The 20,250-nt window shown below is 43.3% G+C and overlaps 1 protein-coding gene across 3 annotated transcripts in view; it reads left to right on the forward strand.

Moving 5' to 3' along the window:
• The window catches only part of LOC132982248 (transcription factor COE3-like), a 137,208-nt gene that overhangs the window by 95,596 nt on the left and 21,362 nt on the right, over positions 1-20,250 (forward strand). For all 3 annotated transcript variants that reach the window (XM_061048611.1, XM_061048612.1, XM_061048610.1), the window contains exon 11: positions 13,743-13,831. In XM_061048611.1, coding sequence (XP_060904594.1) covers positions 13,743-13,831 — 89 coding nt within the window. The remainder of the gene's footprint in view (positions 1-13,742; positions 13,832-20,250) is intronic.

Here is a 20,250-nt window from a genome sequence, read left to right on the forward strand (position 1 = left end):
CCAAAACAGAGCGATGAATGATGGCTACATATGCCTGACATTGTCTGCCAGTGAGAGAGTGAAGAGGCTTTTACAAACGTCCCAAACTGCACCTGTGGTGACAGGCATGGCGTGCAGTTCATTAACATTTGGCTACATGGCATCTTTTACAGTTTTTATGAACTCGTGCCTAAAGCCATCCGCACTCGTGAGATGTCCGAGGCCGGCTGCCAAAGTGAGACAGTGCTGAATGAAGGCCACTGGGGCATTCTGTGGGCAGGGGAGGCACGCCATTCTCTCTGTTGAAAGTTATTGTACTATAAGATTGACTTTGAAATTTATATTTTAAGATGCAAAAGTTACATTGTGTTGCTTTAAGCCTGAAGTTGTGGTTTCACATGCTGCAATGACAGTCTCTGCCTCTGAATCTGACTCCTCTGACTGTGACTCCTAGTCCTCTCAGCAGCTTTCAGAAGAGGTGCGGCTGAGGGTGAATCAAGGAGCAGTCAGATTCCAGGGATTTCCCAGAATTCCCCTCTCTCTTCCTCTCTGCAGCTTAAAGCAGTTTCAGGATTTGATCCTGCAGCTTCAGTCTGAAAAATCAGCCAAAGGCGAGAAACTCTCAGCTGAATAGCAAGTAAGGAGAGGAGAGGGGAGGAGAGGAGAGGAGAGGAGAGGAGAGGGGAGAGAGGAGAGGAGAGGAGAGGAGAGGAGAGGAGAGGGGAGAGAGGAGAGGAGAGGAGAGGAGAGGAGAGGAGAGGAGAGGAGAGGAGAGGAGAGGAGAGGAGAGGGGAGAGAGGAGGGGAGGAGAGGAGAGGAGAGGAGTTAAATTTTTAGGTTTGCCATTTTTGTAATTTTCTTTATTCAGAATGATTGATTGAAGTTTTAATTTTTAGAATAACCTCTAGTAGGTTTATTTAAAATTATAGTTTTGCATTTATAGTTTGCAGTTTTTTAGATAATTCTTTAAACTGCAGATTTGATTTCTTTTAAGATTCTGTTTTTTTTCTTCTTTTTGTCGTTTTAAGAGGTTTATTTTCTGCAGTATTTTTTTTTGGAGTTCTATCATTTGCCAGTTTTAGTTTCTTTTGAGCTTTTGTGTTTGTCTTTTGGTTTGATGCGATTCAACTTAATTATAGAGGTTTTGTAGTTTTTTGTTTTTATTTTTACTCTGTTGTACTTTTTTGATTCTGCAGTGTGATGAATCTTAGCTATAACGTTTTGCAGGGTTTTTTGTATTTTTGTAGTTTTTTTTTATTCTCCAGGTTTGTAGTTTGTAGTAGTTTTTTTTTTTTTAGCTCTGCAGGTTGCATCCCTCCCTCCTCAGCAGAGCTCCCGGTGTGAAAAGAGCTGGGCAGTGCTGCTAGGTCCACACCGCCGGCCTCTGAGGTTGTAATGCTGGGATCAATGCGGGCCTGCAGGGAGAAGCAGGGGGAGGTGGGTGAGGAGGGGGTGATGTTGTGGGATCGATGGGTGCTGAGTTATTGCGGCGCTCGGCCACTGATTTTTAGAGAGCTGTGTTTTCCCAGGAAAGTCAATACCTTCAGGCTCCTCTCATTAATTTCAACCCCCAACACCTCCCCCGTTCCTTCCCCCTCCTCCTGCAGCTGCACCAGGGGATCTGCAGGAGCCCCGGAGAGGGGGAGTGTGGGGTGGGGGGTACTGTGGAGAGAAACAGAGATGATGGAAGTGAGAGATTCAGCTGACAGAAGGAGGAAGAGATATGGTGGAAGAGGTGTGGTCAAAGACATGATGAAGTCGGACTCAGGTGTGAGGAATAGCAGAATGCAGGAGGGGGGGGGGAGTAGGACAAAGGAGGGAGGAAGGGGGTAATAACATAAGATGAATAAAGGAGAAAAGTGTGTGGTTCCTGGTTGAAAAACAGACAGAAGGAGAATATTGATTCCTGATATGGAGATCATGTTTGCAGCAGATTATCGATGTGGACTCTGTTTCTGAGCCCTGCTGGAGTTTTTTCTGTCTGTAACTGTAACTAGGAACCATTCAGCAGCTGTTTGTTTCCTCTGCAGGTTAAACTGATGCACACAGAGCTGAACTCTTCATCATTTACCCTGAAATGATTCGTCCCGCCGCCCCTGAAGGAGGCTCAGCTTTCACTTTATTCAACATGCACTCGTGTAGTGGGAGGGGGGTTTCCTTAGGCTCGGGGTGGAGGTGGAGGTGGAGGGGTATGTGTGTGTGTGTGTGCTGGATGTTTTCCTCTGGAGGCTTCAACCTGCCCGACCCCCCCCCCCCCCCCCCCCCCCCACCCCCCCTCAGTGAGGCCTGCTGGGAGCAGAAGGGTGTCTGTGCAGAGTAAAGATGGATGACATCATGTGTGATCTGCTGAGTGTTCAAACAGCAAACGGACATAAGTGAGTGGACAGCTGAACATTATTTGTTAATGGGCAGCTGGATTCAGCGTTTAAACCAGATGTTCATCCTTCTGCAGGAGTTTGTTCACATTCAGAGAGCAGAAACATGACGGAGGATTCAGGTCCAGTTCTTCCAAACAATCCTGGGAAAGTTCTTTATCGCCTCGTTCACACTTACACAAAACTCCTGAAAGACTCCTGAAGTCTTTGGGGATCTTTACTTGGGACTTTATCCAAAGTTTCTCCCACCAGCCCCCAAGTATTTTGTCCGCATGAAGTCTGAGTGAACTGATGTGAGAGAGCAGCAGTTAATATTCAGTAGAATTGACCTCGAGGGACTGGGAGTGGGATGTAGCGTTGATATAAAAGCAAATATTCCGACTCTGTAGCCACTTCCGTGTCTTTCTTTTTTAAGTTTTGCATCAGAAGACCTCCCTCCCCACCCCTCCTGTCCACTGGGATAGTCTCCGACTGTGACTGCGCATGTGTGAACAACCAGATCAGGAGAATTTCAGGGACAATCCTCCTGAAGTTCTCTGGAAATTTTGAGGAGTGCATGTGTGAAAACACCTTATGTTGACAAGTGTCTCCAGAAGACAGGAAACACAAGAAGACTGAAGCCTTTTTAAACACATTCAGTGCCCGATCACACAGAGACGTGCCTAACACAGCCTCTCCAAAAATACCTACAGATGACCAATAAGTGGAAAAAAATGGATTGGAGCTAACATCTCTTTTGTGAGCTCTGTTTGGACGATGAGCGTAGTAAGTAGTAAATCCGGACTACTACTTCATTGCTTCAGCCAAAAGTGCCATTGACAAGCTCTGCGACTTTGCGTCTTAATCTGAAAACTTGAACATTTTTAAACCTCTATGCATGGTAAAAAAACGTTGCTCAGAGAAGAGCGCCTGGCAAGCGCGCTGTACTGTAGGAGAACAATAGGTTTGCTGGGGATACACTGTCAGGCACCTCGGCCCTCACTCCTGAAAATATCTGGACAGCCTGCCTCTGAGCCTCGGAAATCTTCCTGTCTTAACCGTTCAAACATGCACCTCACAGCAGGAGACTTTCCCTGTTGGACTAGCGGGGAGGGCGGGTTGATCTCAGTAGATAAAACATGATGAAAAGAGAAAAACACAGGAATGGTCTGTAAATAAGTAAAGAACAAACTTGCAAGCAGAAAAGAGCGTCATTATGTGCACAGAGATCGCATCTGGCCATGTGATATAAGCATCATCACCCCCTCCTGCTCGCTCACAGTGAATTTTCCTGAATATTACCGGCTGCATTCACACACAACAGCTCACCCCGACTTCATTTCCCAAATGTTACTAGGAAGCTGGCAGGAAAAAGTCCGGGTACAGTTAGGGTTCCTTTCTCCGCGGTTAGGTTAATGTCTTTACCTGGCTGCAATCTACTTTATTAAAAAGCAGGATTGAATTCAAACATCAAGTAAAGTAATCTCAGTTTAAGACAAAAAACAAACATTGATAATAACAACCTTACCATTCTTTATTTTTAAATGTGAAATAATGGAATTTGCAACATGCGGTTAAAAATGCAATTAATCACAATTAACTATTGGAAATCATCTTTTAATTGCAATTTAATGTTTTTTAATCGTTGACAGCCCGAGTTAAAAGTTTTGTATTTGTTGTTCACTTAGCAGTCTTAATGAAAAGTTTAATGTAGTTAATAATCCAACACATGTGCAGCCGCTCTGCAGCTCCTGTCAGCACGACTGGAAATACAACCAAACTCTCTGTACGTTTTGTTCTTCCAACTGTGACACACACACACACACACACACACACACACACACACACACACACACACACACACACACACACACACACACACACACACGTGGAAAGCATTAGCAGATTGTTCCATCAGGGTCTGCTAAAGGTCTTGTGAACATGTAACCGAGAAGAGAAAGTTAAACCTCAAATCTGAGACGCTATAAAGTCTCCCCTCCCCTCTGCTCCCTAACTCTCTCTCTCCCCTTCTCTCTCTCTCCCTCCCCTTCTCTCTCTCTCCCTTGCTTTCTCTCTCTCTGTGTTCCCGTTTGTCCTCTCGACATGTGAAGCAGCGCTCACTAATTGACTTCTGAATTTTTATTGTTTAATTACTGTCACAGTAACACATGGAGGCAATTATCTGTGAGCAGCTTAGGATCAGCTTCTATAGAGAGAGAGAGAGAGAGAGAGAGGAAACACTCTTTATGGTTTAAAGTGACGTTTGACTGAAGAGTCGCTGACTTAATTTCACTGTTTTGTGTAAACTGAAAATGTTATAGCCTGTAACTCTGCAGGGGGAATGCACAGTTCTGAACTTACTTCATTTCAGTCATGATGTTGTGCTGAAGGCTCACATCTGCCCGTAAACACAGACAGATGTTTTTTAAAGAAACTTCACCTGAGATGTTATATGACGCTCAGTCACACCCGTGTTACACGTGGATGTTTACAATCACACCTGAGTTATTCCTGACGAGAGAGCAGCAGCTTCTCCTCGCAGCTCGTCCGTCTGTTCACAGCAGAGAGAGAGAGAGAGATTCAACACAAGACACCTGATCAATCAATGGAGTCACTAACATCCACCTCACACCCATCCACACCCCCCCCACACTCACCCCCTCTTCCACTTGCCTCTGCTGCTGCAATCGATGCTCATAGAAATTTCATGAACTTTAAACTGTGATTGACAGGCGGCTCCAGCCCCCGACCACCGAGCCTGAAAGAGGTGTGAGGTTTCAGAGAGGGGGGGGGGGGGGGGGGGGCAATGTAGTCAACAACAAAGACGACAAAGCAATGTTGAAAATAAATTAATTAGTCGTTTATTTGAAATTAAGATTGGTTATACCGCGAAGTGGAACTGTATTTAGTTCTTAAAGCATTATTTTATAGCTGTAACGTCACCTTCCTTGGAGCCACCAGACTCCATTGACAAAAACAGTAATTTTACCTCACAGAACACGGGAGTTGCTGCTCTTCTGCTGAGTAGACATGTTGGTCGGTTTGTGTTGTTTTCTTGTTTTCGGATCCAAATCCAAATCAACAATTCCTGTTTTTATCTTTGTAGTCTGGTGTGTTTGTAGAGAGCCAATTAACAACAAGGTCTATCTCTGCAGGGATCCTTTCTGTAGTGTCGTTTGATACCAACAATCCCAGCTTTTAGTGGACACAGTTTGATCCGTCAAGGATTATGTTGCAGAAATGACAGCCTGTTTCACTGCTGCAGACTGAACAGTTATAGTGGAGACATTTTGGACATTCTTTGTTAATTAGAAGCAAAAATAAGGAGAAATATTACCCAGGTTTAAACTGTTTCTGGATTTTCTCTCACAGATTGTCCAGATTTGACTTGCTGATAATTGAAGGAATCGAGTTCATCCGAATACAGATTTTTGCAGGTGCAAAAGACATTCTAATCTGCTATAATCCTCCATAATCTGGATCTTTATTCTAAAAGGACAAAGACGTGTTTAAAAGAAAATTAACTTGACTGTCTAAAAGTTTAGTTTGGGAGTGTTAAAGCATCTGTAACAGCGGGAAAAAAAAAAAGATAAATTAAACTCTTAATGTGGACTATCTGCTGAGTCAGACTTGGCTCAGGTGTTCAGTCGAACCTCTGATTGGTTAAAATGTCCTGATCACACTGTGTGATGTGTAACGAGGCGTTTGTGTCAATCACAGGGCCGTAATGAAACAACACGAGTGGTTCCTCCTGCTCGTCTTTTGATCTCGGCTCTCGTCTCGTCTTTTAATAGACAGCAGAAGTGTGTTCTCTGCCGGGGGACTTCCTCCTCCGTCAGCTCCACATTTCATATATCAAAGAGCACAGCGGCTCCGCTCCACTTAGGGAACGGGGACTTGTGGAACTAATGTCGGGTAATTAGCTGTTTCTGCGGGGGCATTTTCGGCCGCGACTCCAGAAAATAATAACTTCTCAGGTGGGGGGCCTATTTCTTTGAGGCACTCTTCGCCCGGCTCTAATCAGGGAGGTAATTATTCCCTGATTAACGCGCTGGGTCTGGGCGGATGTGCGCTCTAATCACTGAGGTGGTTTCGTCAGCGACGGCTCTCCGAGGAGGAAGCAGAAGGGGAGTGGGTGTTCTTCTGTCACTCGAGTCCCGCGAGTCGCAGGAAGACACGTCGGGAGATGTTCATGTGGGTTAGAGAGACGAGTCACTCCCCAGACTAACAGAGAGGAGGTTACCTGCAAAGCTGAAAATACCTGCAGCTCAATCTCCTCATCTGCTCCCTCAAATCTCTGAAATTGTTCCTTCAGATCTCTGAATCCTTCTCTCACATCGTTTGATTTTCCCGTGAACAACCAGCTGTCATTACAAGTTATGTACGAGTTGTTCGGATTGGGGACACACTGAGATTCTTCCAAAAAGAACAAAGGATTCATTTATGGTGCAACAATATATCTGTTTATCATTGACCTAGAATCACATTTAGTATCAGTGCATTGGAGTCCATGGAGTCTGATTTTAAACCATTAACATGGTCTATATAAACATTTAAATCAGCATTAAAAGACTCAAAACATTTAACATTTCTATACTTTCTTTTCAGTGATTTTATTTCAACCATTTCATAAACAGATATATAAGCTCTGGGTCAGGCTCTTCTGACATTGGGGTTAGGATAAATGAATAGTTAACCAAACAGAGCGTCTCCTGTTGTTGTTGTTGTTTTGTGTCCGTCTCCTCGCTGCACCTCCTCCTCATTGCGTCGACTCTCTGATGACTGAGTGATGAATTGAAGGTCGGAGGAATAAAACAGCAGATCAATAAGCGGGTGAAAAGATGCATCGGGGGTGTTACGGCTGCTTGTCCACGGCTGACGCCGCTCGGCCACTTTGATGAGCAGCAAAACAAATCAGGCGTCCACTTACGCCTCAGCATTTCGTGTATATGACAGACATCCCCCCCCAATCCCCCTTAAGGAAGTGAGGAATCAACAGCGGCGGCGATCTGCAGGCAGTGAGGCCAAACGCCACTCTGACCTGCATCAATCAAAGCGCCGGGGGAGATGGGAAATTGCAGCACATGTAGCAGGGGGATGAAGGCGCTGAGGGGTTGGGGGAGGTATTTCATATGGAATATGGAGTCTATTTGAAATGATAAGTGTAATACAGGAGGAAGCCACGCAGAGCGGCGCCTGATAAAGTCTATCAGGGACATGGCTGCGCCTCTGACAAGGCCATCAGTGCACAAACAGAAAGGTAAAGGTGAGCTGGGATCCCCCCAAAGTGCAGATTTCATCTCCGGCTGGTAAATATGTACAAACCATCGGCGCAGAAAAACAGATTCCCACTCATGGAGCGAGCGGCTCGCTGGGAACAGCAAATGAAAAATAGTAGAGCTAAATAAATGTAAACAGTTGTGAGGAGGAGGATGTAAACAGAAGCTTAGAGGATGTATACACACTCCTGTGAAGCATGCAGGCCTGATGGATTGTGGGAGCTGCTGGTGTGAGCGGGGTAATGAGCATGCAGAGATGTTCCAGTAATCCTGCATCCTCCCCCCAGGCCGCTCATCCTCTGATCTCATATCAGCCTGCATCTGCAGCAAAAACACACAGATGATCTCAGACCGAGGAGAGGCAGAGGAGGATTCAGCTGAACTTTCTCTGAGTCTGTCCGTCAGTGAGGACAGGACAGGACAGGTGAGCCTCACCTGCAGCTCAGTGCTCAAAAACACAGAGAAAAGCTACATCCCAGTTCTCCCACTGGGTCTTTGCCCTCAGTGTTGCCTGCTCCAGCTGGGTCCTGTTTCTTTTGGGGAATTGAGGGATTGCGGTCATCTTGTGCTTCATGCAGCCCGCCAAACTTTTTTTTTTTTTTTAGATCCACAGTATGGTTGAAGGATATTCCCACAATGCTTCATGAAGTGAGGTGTTGTAAATTGGAACAGAGCCAGCAGTTTGTTGAAAGATCCTGATGTCTGTAAATAATCCTGACAGAAATGATTTAAATCGTTAAGAGTACTTTTGTTTCTGATACTGAGGAAATTATAACAAGATCTCTTATTCCAAGCATTCTACAAGAATCACTTTAACAATGTTAGAATAACTCTCATTACGTTGTCAGGTTATCAGGTTCAGGTTTGAGCACAAAGTTTAAGTTTCATGTCTGTCTCGTCTCACTGTAATGTCTGATGACGTTTATTCGACCTCGATTTGACCTCTGACACCTAAGAGGTGGCCTGTTTTTGTCTCGGCTGGCTCAGTGTGAGGTAATCCAGGTGTTGCCATGGGAACTGAATGTAGAACAGGCGCTGTGATTGGTCAGTCAGGGCTCTGCTTAATTAGTTTGGACAGCAAAGACTTTTTAGTCGGAAAAATATCTGAAAAGAGTGTCCGGAGGTTTCCACAGTTTGTCAGAGCGACATCTTTGAATGTGTTGTTACGTTCAGGGGACTTGGACTTAACCCCTCATTTATAAAGCTGTGTTATCTCAGATACCTAAAACACCAAAGCTCCTCTGTTTCTCAACCTATGTTTCAACTTCATCTTAATCTGTTTCAAATCTGTAGCATACAGTATTTTTTCAAACTAACATAAAGCGTCTGTTTCAGACCGACAGTCTTAGAGTCTGTCTTCTTGAGGTACGTTTTAGTGCGGCTTTTAAATTGTCTTTTTTTCTCTGTTTGGATTAAATTGTTAGTGTGACACTCCCACGATTCCCCGCTAGCCTCGACGTCATCTTTTGTTATGATAGTATTGATTGAGAGCCCCCTGGTGGTGGAATCTACACATTTTATCTTTAATATGTTTTTATCTTTTTTAAATTATCTTCAAAGTTTCAGATTTAAGGTTCCCTATAGTGTGTTTTTTAAGATTTTCATTTGATGAATTCAGGCTGTGGCCCTGCTGCTGGGACAGATACTGGACCTACACCTTTTACTCTCAGTACTACTAACCTACTTAAGAGCTTTTTTACTTTTTACTGCCTTCTTGTATTTTTTTTTTACTGCCTTATGTTAATTTACTTTATGTTGAATTCTGGAACTTGGACATAAATGAAAGCAGGACGTGTCGGCTCATTAATCAGCCTGCAGATGTTCCAGTGTTCACACATTTTTCTGCTGGTTTTTTTGCAGCTGGAGGAAGTGAACATCTCTGCTCATAAATGTGTAAATGTTCACAGCTCTGACCTGCTGTTTCAACGCGTCTCCTCTCATGCTACAAATCTGCCGTCAAGAAATTAGTTTAACGTGTAACCCGCCTCCCCCGTCCTCCCCCTCCAGTCGCTCCCCTCTCGTCCTCTCTTCAGTCACTTAGCCGCCTAATAACAGAGCGCTCCGATCAGCAGGACGCCAACCAACCGTTTGATCACTTTCACAGGGAGGAGAGGGAGAAAAAAGCAAACGGAGGGAGCGATAAATACTTGATTAAATATATAAAGAATCCCCCTCCTCTCCTCTCACCTCTGAATTATCTCCCTCTGCTCCTCTTCTGATTTATAAAAAACATCAGACAGCAGCAGAGAGCGACGGCCGCGGACTCCTCGCTCGCACAAAAAAGAGGAGAGAGAAAAATCAATACAAATTACGATGGAGAAAGTGGCACTGATGCCTGGAATTGCAGCATATGTTTACACTAAATCAGGCAATCTGTCTTCATATGGGTGGTGTAATGCGTGGGGGGGGTGGGGGGGGGGGGGTGGGGGGGGGGGGGGGTGGAGGGTGGAGTGGAGGGGGGGGGGGGGGTCAGGGTTCGCACTGCCAACCGCCGCTCTCCAATTACTCGAGCTCTTTGCAGGGAGGCAGCCGGTATCGATTGGCTGGGAGGAGCGCGGGGCCCTGCAAGCAGCCAATGGGGCGCTGGGGTCATAGTGCGCCGAGATTTTAATAAGGGGAGGTAATGGGTTTAATTTCTGCAGAGGGAGTGGGGGGGGGGGGGGGGGGGAGCAGCCTGTCCAGAGGTTCATTAAAAGCCTCCGTCTTTGTTTCTTCCTCCATCTTCTCTTCCCGCCATGATGACGGCAGAGAAAAAGATCCCTCCCTCCCTCCCTTCATCCGTCCGTGCAGAGATGGTTTCTTTATTCACAAGGTTGCCGGTTAGAATTCCCGCAAATCAAGAAGTCAAATTTAAATCTCTACAGCACGTTTGAATCAACATAAGATGACCACATTTACCTCAGGACATCGTATTATAGACCACAGATTTTATACTGAGGCTTCATTTGGTAAAGATGTTTAAAATGATGCAGAAGAAATCAGTCTTTCTTTATTTTAAGCTAAATGTTCCCTTTCTTTATTTCATTTTATTAAAGGGCAAGTATTTTATATACTCTCTGATATACGTAGTTTGTCATGAGAAAATGTAATCAACATTCAAACAGGACAAGAAGAACAAATGTGATCAATGAGCATAAACATAAACAGATATAACTTCTTACAGACATTAAATGTACAGATCGACCGGTCTCTGATACCCACTAACACTCATTAACACGTTTGTGCAGACTCTCCTGCTCATCGAGAACATTTCAAATCCCCTTGCAAAGTTTAACATGATTTCAATCCGGGCTTTGATATTCAATTAGCCTAAATCTTGACTTTGATGCCATTTCCTGCTAGAGCACCTGCAGCGATGGCCGAGCACTATTTCCTTGAACACTATTTGGACTGATAGAGGATCCATTGCAACATCTTTGAGTGTAAGCTAGCTTGAGCATAAAGCAGCAAAACAACTCCAAACCAGAACATTTAAACTGCCATGTTTTACATTTGGTCTGAGGTTCAAACTCTGATAGAGATGTAATGAAACCAGAATTTAACATTTTCTATGATTCTCGTAAAAAAAAAAAAAAAAAACAATTTAGATACCGGTTTCAGTAGAAAGGCAATATAATATATTATAATAATAATATAATAAAATGTTTCACCCAATATTGTAAAATGTATAGTTTTTTTATAACCAAAAAAATAATAATAAAAAAACAATAAATTGCACATTCCAGTAACCAAACATTGCTATAGTTTTGATCCAGTTTAGACAGTGCTCTCTCTCTCTCTCTCTCTCTCTTTTGCTTTTAGTTTGACTGAAGAGCTGAAGTTGTTTTTAAAGCTTCTTTCCTTTTTGATACTATCGATCATTAAAATAACAGATTGTATCATTTAAAACATGTGGTATTGAAAAGTATTGAAGTATCTTACATTTCGACAACCTCAAGGCTCTGATCTGTGCTTCAAATGTCTCCTGATGTAACTTTGATGACACTTTGGTTTTCTTGGAGACTTCTTTAAGAATCATAAAATCTGATCTTTGTATTCAGAGAGATCCATTCAAAAGTCAAAATATGGGTGATAATATGGGTCAAGAAAGGACAAACAATCAAAGATTGGAACGAGTATGTTTCATACTTTGACAATAGATATGACTCCTGCAGCATCAGAAGAAGCTCGTCTGATGCAGATGAAGAGTTAAACACCCCGTCTCTCGTTCCCTCTCTCTCTTTCTCTCACTCCCTCTCTCTCTCTCTCTGTGAGTGTAAATGGATTTTTTATTCAATTGCAGCATTTCCCATAGTGCCTTTCACTTGTTTTATAAGTTGGGATGTATGTACGCAGCGTCGAGAGGTTTATCCGGTTTGCTGCTCGTGTCGTTATCTCCATTCATCCTCCGCTGCTCTGCATCCCCCCAAAAAGTCTCTTTGGGATCCCACAATGAATCCCTCTTTTATCCACGCCGGGCGAGGTAATAGATTCAGGCCGCTGCCTGCTCTCTGCTTCCTCTCAGGAAGGCGGGGAGGCAAGAAATCCAACATGGCAGCCCCTGCGGCGAGGGCCACGTCCCTCAGCGCTCTGTCACCCTTCAGATATCATCCCCACCCCAGTCGCAGCCTGAAAGCCCTTTTTCTCCTCCGCTCTGCTTGAAACGGGCTCCGACAAATTTGATTTAGCAGCTCGCCGTCGCCTATTCCTGGGGAAAGAAAACAAATATTGTTATAATGGTAATAACATCTATTTGGAGCGCAGGCGACAAACGGCGGCGCGGCCCTTTGAAGGAGACCCCTCTGTGCTGCGTATAGCTGCCTTATTCTTATTCATGAAAGCCGCGGTTATGCATATTAGTGCAAACTAGCTATTCTACTCAGCGGCATTTGGTGTGTCAATCATCCTTACAGAATACAAGAGCCAACGGTGACAAAGCGGAGTGGGCAAGATCGGCTGACAAATTGTCCCCAAAGTCAAATTTGACAGCCTTTTATGATTAATGGGCTTGATTATGGAGAAGTGTCTCCCTGAACTCATTTCCGGGTGTTTCTCCTGCTCTGCTCTCGGCGTATGGAGAGAGAAGGGAGAGGAAGAGGAGGAGGAAGGCCGAGTGTTTGTGGAGGTGAATAAGTGGAGGAGAAAAGAAAGGAAAGGTTGGATTGAATTAGCGCTGCTGGAGCGGTGAAAACGGCGGAGCGAGGAGGACAGATGGAGTGTGAGGTCTCACACTTAATAAACAGCAGAAAGATAAAGAGAGAGAGAGAGATCAACTGACACTGCTCACTCTCTCTCTCTCTTTCTCTCTCTGTTAGCGATCACTGTTAATAAGAAACAACAGACTGAAGCTGAAGATCACTGAGAGGTCACACTGTTTTTTTTAAACCAGCAGTGAAACAGGCTTCTGTTAAAAACCTCAAATGTACCTACTGGTGTCACGTCAAGTCACATTCACTTATTCATATCAAAGAAAAATTCTGTCCCTATTTTTTTTCTTTCTTTTTTTTTTTTTAACATATTTTGGGGTTAAAAAGATTTGAATGTCTCCAGTAGATTAGTTCCTCTTGCAGCAGTGAAACAGGTTGTATGTCTGTAACATCATCCTTTATGGATCAAAGTGTGTCCACTAAGAGTTTTACCAGTTTCACTGACAGGTTCAGATTGTTATTCTATTCTGACACCATTACAGAGAGGTAGAGCTTTTTGTGAAAGAGGAAAATGATTTTTTTTAACCACAAACAGCTGTTACATAACTCTCTACAAACATATCAGACTACATTGATAAGATAAGATATTTGACCTCGCAGAAGAACACAGGAGTTGCTGATCTACTGCTGCCTCAGTCTGTTAGTTTGTTGTTGTTGTTGTTGTTATTGTGTTTTAGAACATTCATTCAACAGACTAGAAAGTCACACAATAAAACTAACTTACTAAAAAATAAAAGCAGATGTAGACCAGCAACTCCTGTGATGTCAATGGAGTCTGGTGACTTAAAACAGAGCAATGTGAAACGTCTGTTTCTGGTAATATATTTAAAAAAGAAAGTCTTAGTTTTGATATTCTGGTTGTATGTTTGTAATCTGTGTTGAATGTAGTTTCAAACATGTTCAGTTGTGTTAACATACCAGTCTTTGTTTTCACTTTTTTGCAGCCTTGAACGAGCCAACCATCGACTACGGCTTCCAGAGGCTACAGAAGGTCATTCCACGCCACCCAGGGGACCCTGAGAGGTTACCTAAGGTCAGTCCGACGTGTCATCAAGTCACCGCTGCATGCTTGAGTCGGAGATCAGATGTCAGGTTCAAGGATCAGGAAGTGAGCCCAGAACACACCTGTCAGTCAGCGCTCAGGGTTAACAGCCCCATTACAGGCTGGTTAAAATCTGGAGTGGCTGTTTGTCCCTCTGTGGCCGCCGTAGACCACCTGCACTGCTTCACATTAAGGTTTTCTGTAATGTTCGAGCTGCCTGATGTGATTTGTTGGTTCTGCTCGGGACACTCTTGGCTCGGCGGCATCTCCTCGCTGCCAGCCGGCTGATTGTTCCCGATCCTTCATACAGGAAACAGCTGTTCACGGGAGGAAATCTCTCGCTGAGCTTTGTTTTTGTTTCCCCTTCGACTGGCGAGCACCAAGGTTTGGACGGCGGCAGGTCGCTGGCTGAGACGGGTCGGGATGTTAGAATGTGACCTGATGAAGGTGGAGAGCAGGTGGAGAGAGCTGATTGGTTCATCAGGGTGTGACTCACTCCTTCAGACTAGTAAATGTTAACAAATAAACCTCGTTGTTTATGAAACTCTCCGATAAACAGGCTGCTTAATATTTATTATTCTTCAGTTTTATTATGTTTTATTGATAAATACTTCAGTAACTCATTTAATTCACTTGAATCAAACTTCATTTTGTCAGAATAGTTTCAACTTGATCTCCCCTTCGTTGTGATTCACATCATAGTTAATTAAGGGTTACCCCATTGTTTTCTCATGATGCTTTTATTGTGTAGTGAAGCACTTTGAATTGCATTATTGATGAAATGTGTAAATACACCTGCCATGCTATGCCTTATGCTGCACTTGAAATAGCTGAATTTCTGTAAAAAAAAAAAAAATTCTTGCCCTGTCAACAAAAAAATCACTGATGGATGAATGCCTAGCTTTTTCGCTCAAAGAATCCAACATGAACTGGCATGAAACTGGATTATTTATGTCTATTTAATGGAGCAATGCTAACATGTTCTCCAGCTTCAAGTCTTTTTCTTTGCTTGGTTTAAAAAAGCGGTTAATCTCAACGTCTGTATCCAGTTATCTTTGAGTTTTGTTAAAATGAATCAAACCAGGATCACAGTTGAATGATTTAATTCCACTGACAGACAACACGTCATGACGTTGGGATGGATCATGCAGATTGGTCTGAAGACATTTCAAGCACATGCTCTGATGAAAACCTGGATGTAAACTATTTGCTTTAGTGAGGAGAGTTGAGAAGCAGAGGAAATGTAGACTCTGATGTGTTGTGGAATATAAGAACATGATATGTAAGAATGCAGAGGCTGAAGGTACCTTCTACTAAATATATTGCACATACTGCACACTTACACATCTAAACATTTAAAAACAAATGTGTTCTAAATATGTAATCCCATTTGTTTCTTGTGATTGGTAGACTGATTAACAAACGTGCAGATAATGGTTAGTTGTAAATTGCTGATATGACTGAAAAGATGAGCAGGTTGAAAGTCCGGAGTAATTCTCATCTTAAACCAAAGCAGCTGTCTGACAGGAAGGAAAAGCAGATTTAAAAATCTATTAAGTCTCAGCAGCAGCATCTTTAGAGAACAGTGACAGAGAAGAAATGTGTCTCTGATTCATGTTTAATGGTTAAATCACAGGAAGCTCCTTGAAGATCTGTGCAGAAAAAACATTTGTAGTGAAATCAGTTTGTTTGGATTCAATATTCACCAACACAAAGACATTTGTATGCACACACACACGCATGCACACACACACACACACACACACACACACACACACACACGCACACACACTTACACACACACCTGGCTTGGTTCGTATGAAGAGATTATTCGTGCAGCGGCCGGCTGTGGGCTAACTGAAGCAGATTCTTTGAGGCAGCGAGCGGCGGCGGTGGCGGAGAGCGTCAGATGGGCTCTGACACTCGAAAGCAGCTGCCAAATTGAAACCATTTATCAAAATCTGACATCGGAGATCCAGTCACCAAAAAAGCAGTTTATTTGTAAATTGATACTAATAGTGAGCATACATTGTCTGGCCTCTTTGATGGCCTGATTTGCAGCCAGAGTGGGACGTCAAACACCTCCTCCCTCCCCCCTCTCCTCGCCCTATAAATATTTATTTATTCAAAAGAAAACTCAATAAGGCCGCAGATTTCTTTTCCTCACAGACGTTTTGGACACGAGGAAAAATCCCAGCGAGAGGAGAGGGAGCGTTTGATTCGCAGCCAGCATGCTGAAAGGATGGTGGGGATCATGTGACAGAGCAGCGAGGGGTTAACTCGTCCTGTCACTTCTCTTTTGTTTTGACCGGCCGTTGCTTTGCAGAGGACAGGAGGAGGGATGGAGAGAGATGTTTGGGCGACCAGGTTTCTTTTTTTTTTGGACAGGCGGGGCGACACAGAACAGATTGATTTGTTGTCGGGCGTCAGGTGGAGGATTATGGGAGCAGCGTGGAGGCAGAGTGGGTGTGACTGTTCAACTAAATCAGAAGCAGTGAATATGGAAACCGGGACGGGGAAAAAAAGCACAGAGCTGATTTAATCTAAAAGAGGGGAAACTGCTGTGGATTTAAAGGTACAGCATGAGGTTAGCCTAGCTTAGCACCAAGGGAGAAAGCAAGGGGAAACGTTTCACTTATCTCCATCAAAACAGGAAAAATGTATCCTAAAAGCCCCATGAAACAGCTGAGTCCAAGAGGACTCTGCATTTACAGTAACCACCAAAAAACATCAACATGTTATTGATTTCACATGGACTACAGGTCTGATTAAACTGTTGCATCATGTCAGCTAACACACTTATCACCAATCTGTGAGCAGGGTTGGGTAAAGTTCAGACATCCAAACGTACTCTTAGCTAACTGTATGAAGAAGCCTAGCTTAGCACAGAGAGTGCAGGGAGTGAGAATCTGCAGCTGGTGTTTTCATCACTATGTGCGGTTTTCACAAGTAGCTGATGTATTTATTAACAATGCGGGCGCCAGTAGCCTAGTGGTTATGTCACACGTCCCAAGTACAGAGGCTATAGTCTGCATGTCGTTGTGAATTGTTTGAAGAGAAAAAAAACGATCTTTCTTCATCTTTCATAAACTTAAATACATTTCCTGAGGTGCTATCTAATCACTTTGGCCCACTTTATCACCTGTGCATCGCTCTACCTGCAAATGAGACAGCGCCTAAAGGTGTGAACAGTGACGGTGACGCTTCATGTGTCCGCTCTGAGTCTGCAGGACGGACACACTGTGGTGTCCGCTTGCAGCCGAGACAGACTGTAAATGAGATTAGAGGTCTGAATTATCCAGGAGAAAGCACAGAGGTCATCAGTGACCAGTTGGCCTCGCAGCCTGCCGCCCTGCCTGGCTGCGCGACGGTCCCTGTCTGTCTTACAGAGGGACTATCAGACTTCAAATCATTTCTTCTTCAATATCTGAATATAGAGCCTCAGATTTCCCATAATTTAGAAATTAGAATAAACAAATGATCATTTTAAGTGCAGACTGAGGAGCAGAAGCAACGTTAAGGGCTTTGATAAGGTAACTAAGGCTCTAGTAAGAATAACTCATTTATTGAAGGGGCTTTTAAGGTAAATTGTAAGGGTGTTGAAAGGAAGCAGATAGTTTAAAAACAATACATATGTGTCTGTAAAATAGAGGACGTCCTGCTTGGTTTTAATTTTTTTCAAATTAGCTTCAGACAAATAAATCTTCAGTCATTTTTTCCTCTCCTTCCCGGTGATTTGTGAACCATAACGTGGAGATTAAGCGTGTTTGGCGTGTAGCGTGTGCACCTTTAGCTCTGATCATTGACCCTTATCCTGACTCATGAGGGAGGGGGGGCACCCGTCCGTTCAGGGATTATTAATTCCAGCCCACTTCATGAATGAGGAGATTTCCTGCTCTCATTGAGAATAATGAGCAATATTTGATTCATGAGCTGAATTTCAATCAGCTTAGTGTGAATGAATTAACCCCACACCATGTCCCACATCATTAGAAGATCTCTGCGCCTGATAATCGCTAATCTGGAGATCCGGCGCTATGCCGCTCTGCTGCTGCGGCTCCGCGCGCAGGGCCATCCATGTTTTATAGAGATCAGTGGGGCGGCGGCTGCATCTGTAGCCGCGCTCGGGGTGATTTATCATTGTTAAGGCCGCTGTCTGATGGCTTCTCCTCCAGGGTCACACTGATCCCTGCTCGCCCAGCACCTCCTCAGCCACGGAGCCGGCCCCCCGTAATTAAGCCCCAAGAAACCAGCGGAGGAAAATAGAAAAAAAAAATAAAGAGGGAGGAGGGTGAAAAAGAGGAATATGTCAAGAGATGGACGAAAGAAGGGCAAGGTCACGAGGGTGCATCCTGTGAGAGGTGTGTGTGTGTGTGTGTGTGGGGGGGGGGGGGGGGGGTATAGTCTGAGAGTCAGGAGTGTTTGTTTCCATAAAAATAATCAGATTTCATGCAAAAATATAAATGATTTACAGATTATCATGAAGATGGTCATTCCTTTCAAACTGTAGTATAGTTGTTTTATTCTTACTTTTTTTTTTTTATCAGCGGAGAGGATTTTATTCACATCTTCATCCCATATAGTTTTCTGAGTATTTAATACTAATAATATTTCCTGTACGTTTTATCTCTATGCATCATCGAGAAAGGAGGGTTAAATATTGCTTCCAACGTATAACTCCCCGTCTAAAACCAATTTCATCCAAATGTGAATTGGCCTAGAGTTTGTGGAGGTCTCTGAGAGAGATGTAGCCACCAAAGTGAAGTGATGTGAGGAAGAGGTGGATGAGATGTCTGATGGAGGTGAAGGAGTGATTTAAATAAAAGATGTTTTACCTGTTAAAACAACCATATGTAAAAAAAACAAAACAACAACAACAACTCAGGTAAACACACTCTCTCCAGATGTGAAGGTGTTTCACCATCAGTGAATCCTCCTCCTTGTTGTGAGTTGATTAGACCCACTGAGGATGACTCTCGTGTGTGTGTATGTGTTTGTGTGTGTGTGTGTGTGTGTGTGTGTGTGTGTGTGTGTGTGTGTGTGTGTGTGTGTGTGTGTGTGTGTGTGTGTGTGTGTGTGTGTGAGAGAGACAGTTCCTCTGCCAGTGTAAATGTGTGTGTACTGTATATGTGAACATCCCACAGCTCTGTGTCAAAACTACACTCCACTTGAAACACTGAATAACTCACTAGAGCATCAAATGTGGATTCATCCACCGCTGAAAATAGTCCCTAAAAACCTGCGCTATTTCTTCTGGTTTGTTTGATAAAAACAACAATGAGCACTTATTTTACGAGCCTTTTTAGCAAAATAAGAGAAAACAAAACTGACAAGTCATGCAAGGGCTTCTTAGCAGTTTGTTATGAGAATGATTTATGTGGTAAAATTAATTAAAAAGTTCCAACTCCTTAAAATAGCCTGTAAAAAATGTTAGAGTATACGATTACACTAGGATCCAGATGGTTTGAAGACATTTGGAATTAAATGATTTGATTTAAAAACATTCCGAGATGCTTGTATTAAATTACGTCTAATCTTCAGAGCAGCTTGTTGGAATCAAAACTATTTAAATTAATAATCTTAAATGTAGGTTTTAATTTCCTGTGAATATTCTCACAGGAAGTCGCTGCATTCTTCTTCTCTCCAAAGTAGAATTTTTATCTCGATCGTGACCCGACATGAACTCTGCAGAGTGCTGACCAGTCAGATGATCAGATTAGATCGCTTTAATATCTGAATGTGATTTAGGTTTCCATTGAGATGTTTTATTCCAATTTAAAGGGCCAGTACGCCTTTTTCTTTTACAACTAAAGATTTCAACAAGTTAGTGTTGAGTCTTCTGATGAAGTTGAAGTGATGTCATGAGTTAATGTCTGAATGAAAGCCAACTTTAAGCCAAAGCTGTACTGTGAAGACCTCACTATGTTGTCTAATTTTCCCCAGTGGCCAGTTGGGGTATTGCAGACTGATATTTAATTTAAAAAAATTAAAAAAGTGATATTGATCTTGAAAATTCAATATCACTGTACCTTGTGAGTCGACATGGTCTTTGAAGGCTTCTCCACTCTCTGTTTGTCAACAAATGCACGTTGTCAATGAGGGGGGAGGAGTCAACAGATGTTTGTGCTTTACAACAGTGCAGTTGCACTCAGAGGCCTTCAGTAGGCGCCAAAGCTCACCAAAACCAAATCCCTACATATATTACTGCTGAGTGAAACATCTTGTCTGCTGAGTCTGATGTTTGTACAGATATTTGTTTGTCAGATGTTCTTCTGTTTGTGTGCAGCACTATTATTTCAGAGTGTATCACTCTTTACTGTATTAAATGACGTGAATCATTTCAGAACCGTCCGGTGTAAAACTCGCCCTCTTTCAACCAATCAATAAGCAGATGTTTATGTTTGGTTCGG

The sequence above is a fragment of the Labrus mixtus genome, chromosome 10, assembly GCF_963584025.1.
Source record: "Labrus mixtus chromosome 10, fLabMix1.1, whole genome shotgun sequence".
NCBI lineage: Eukaryota > Metazoa > Chordata > Actinopteri > Labriformes > Labridae > Labrus > Labrus mixtus.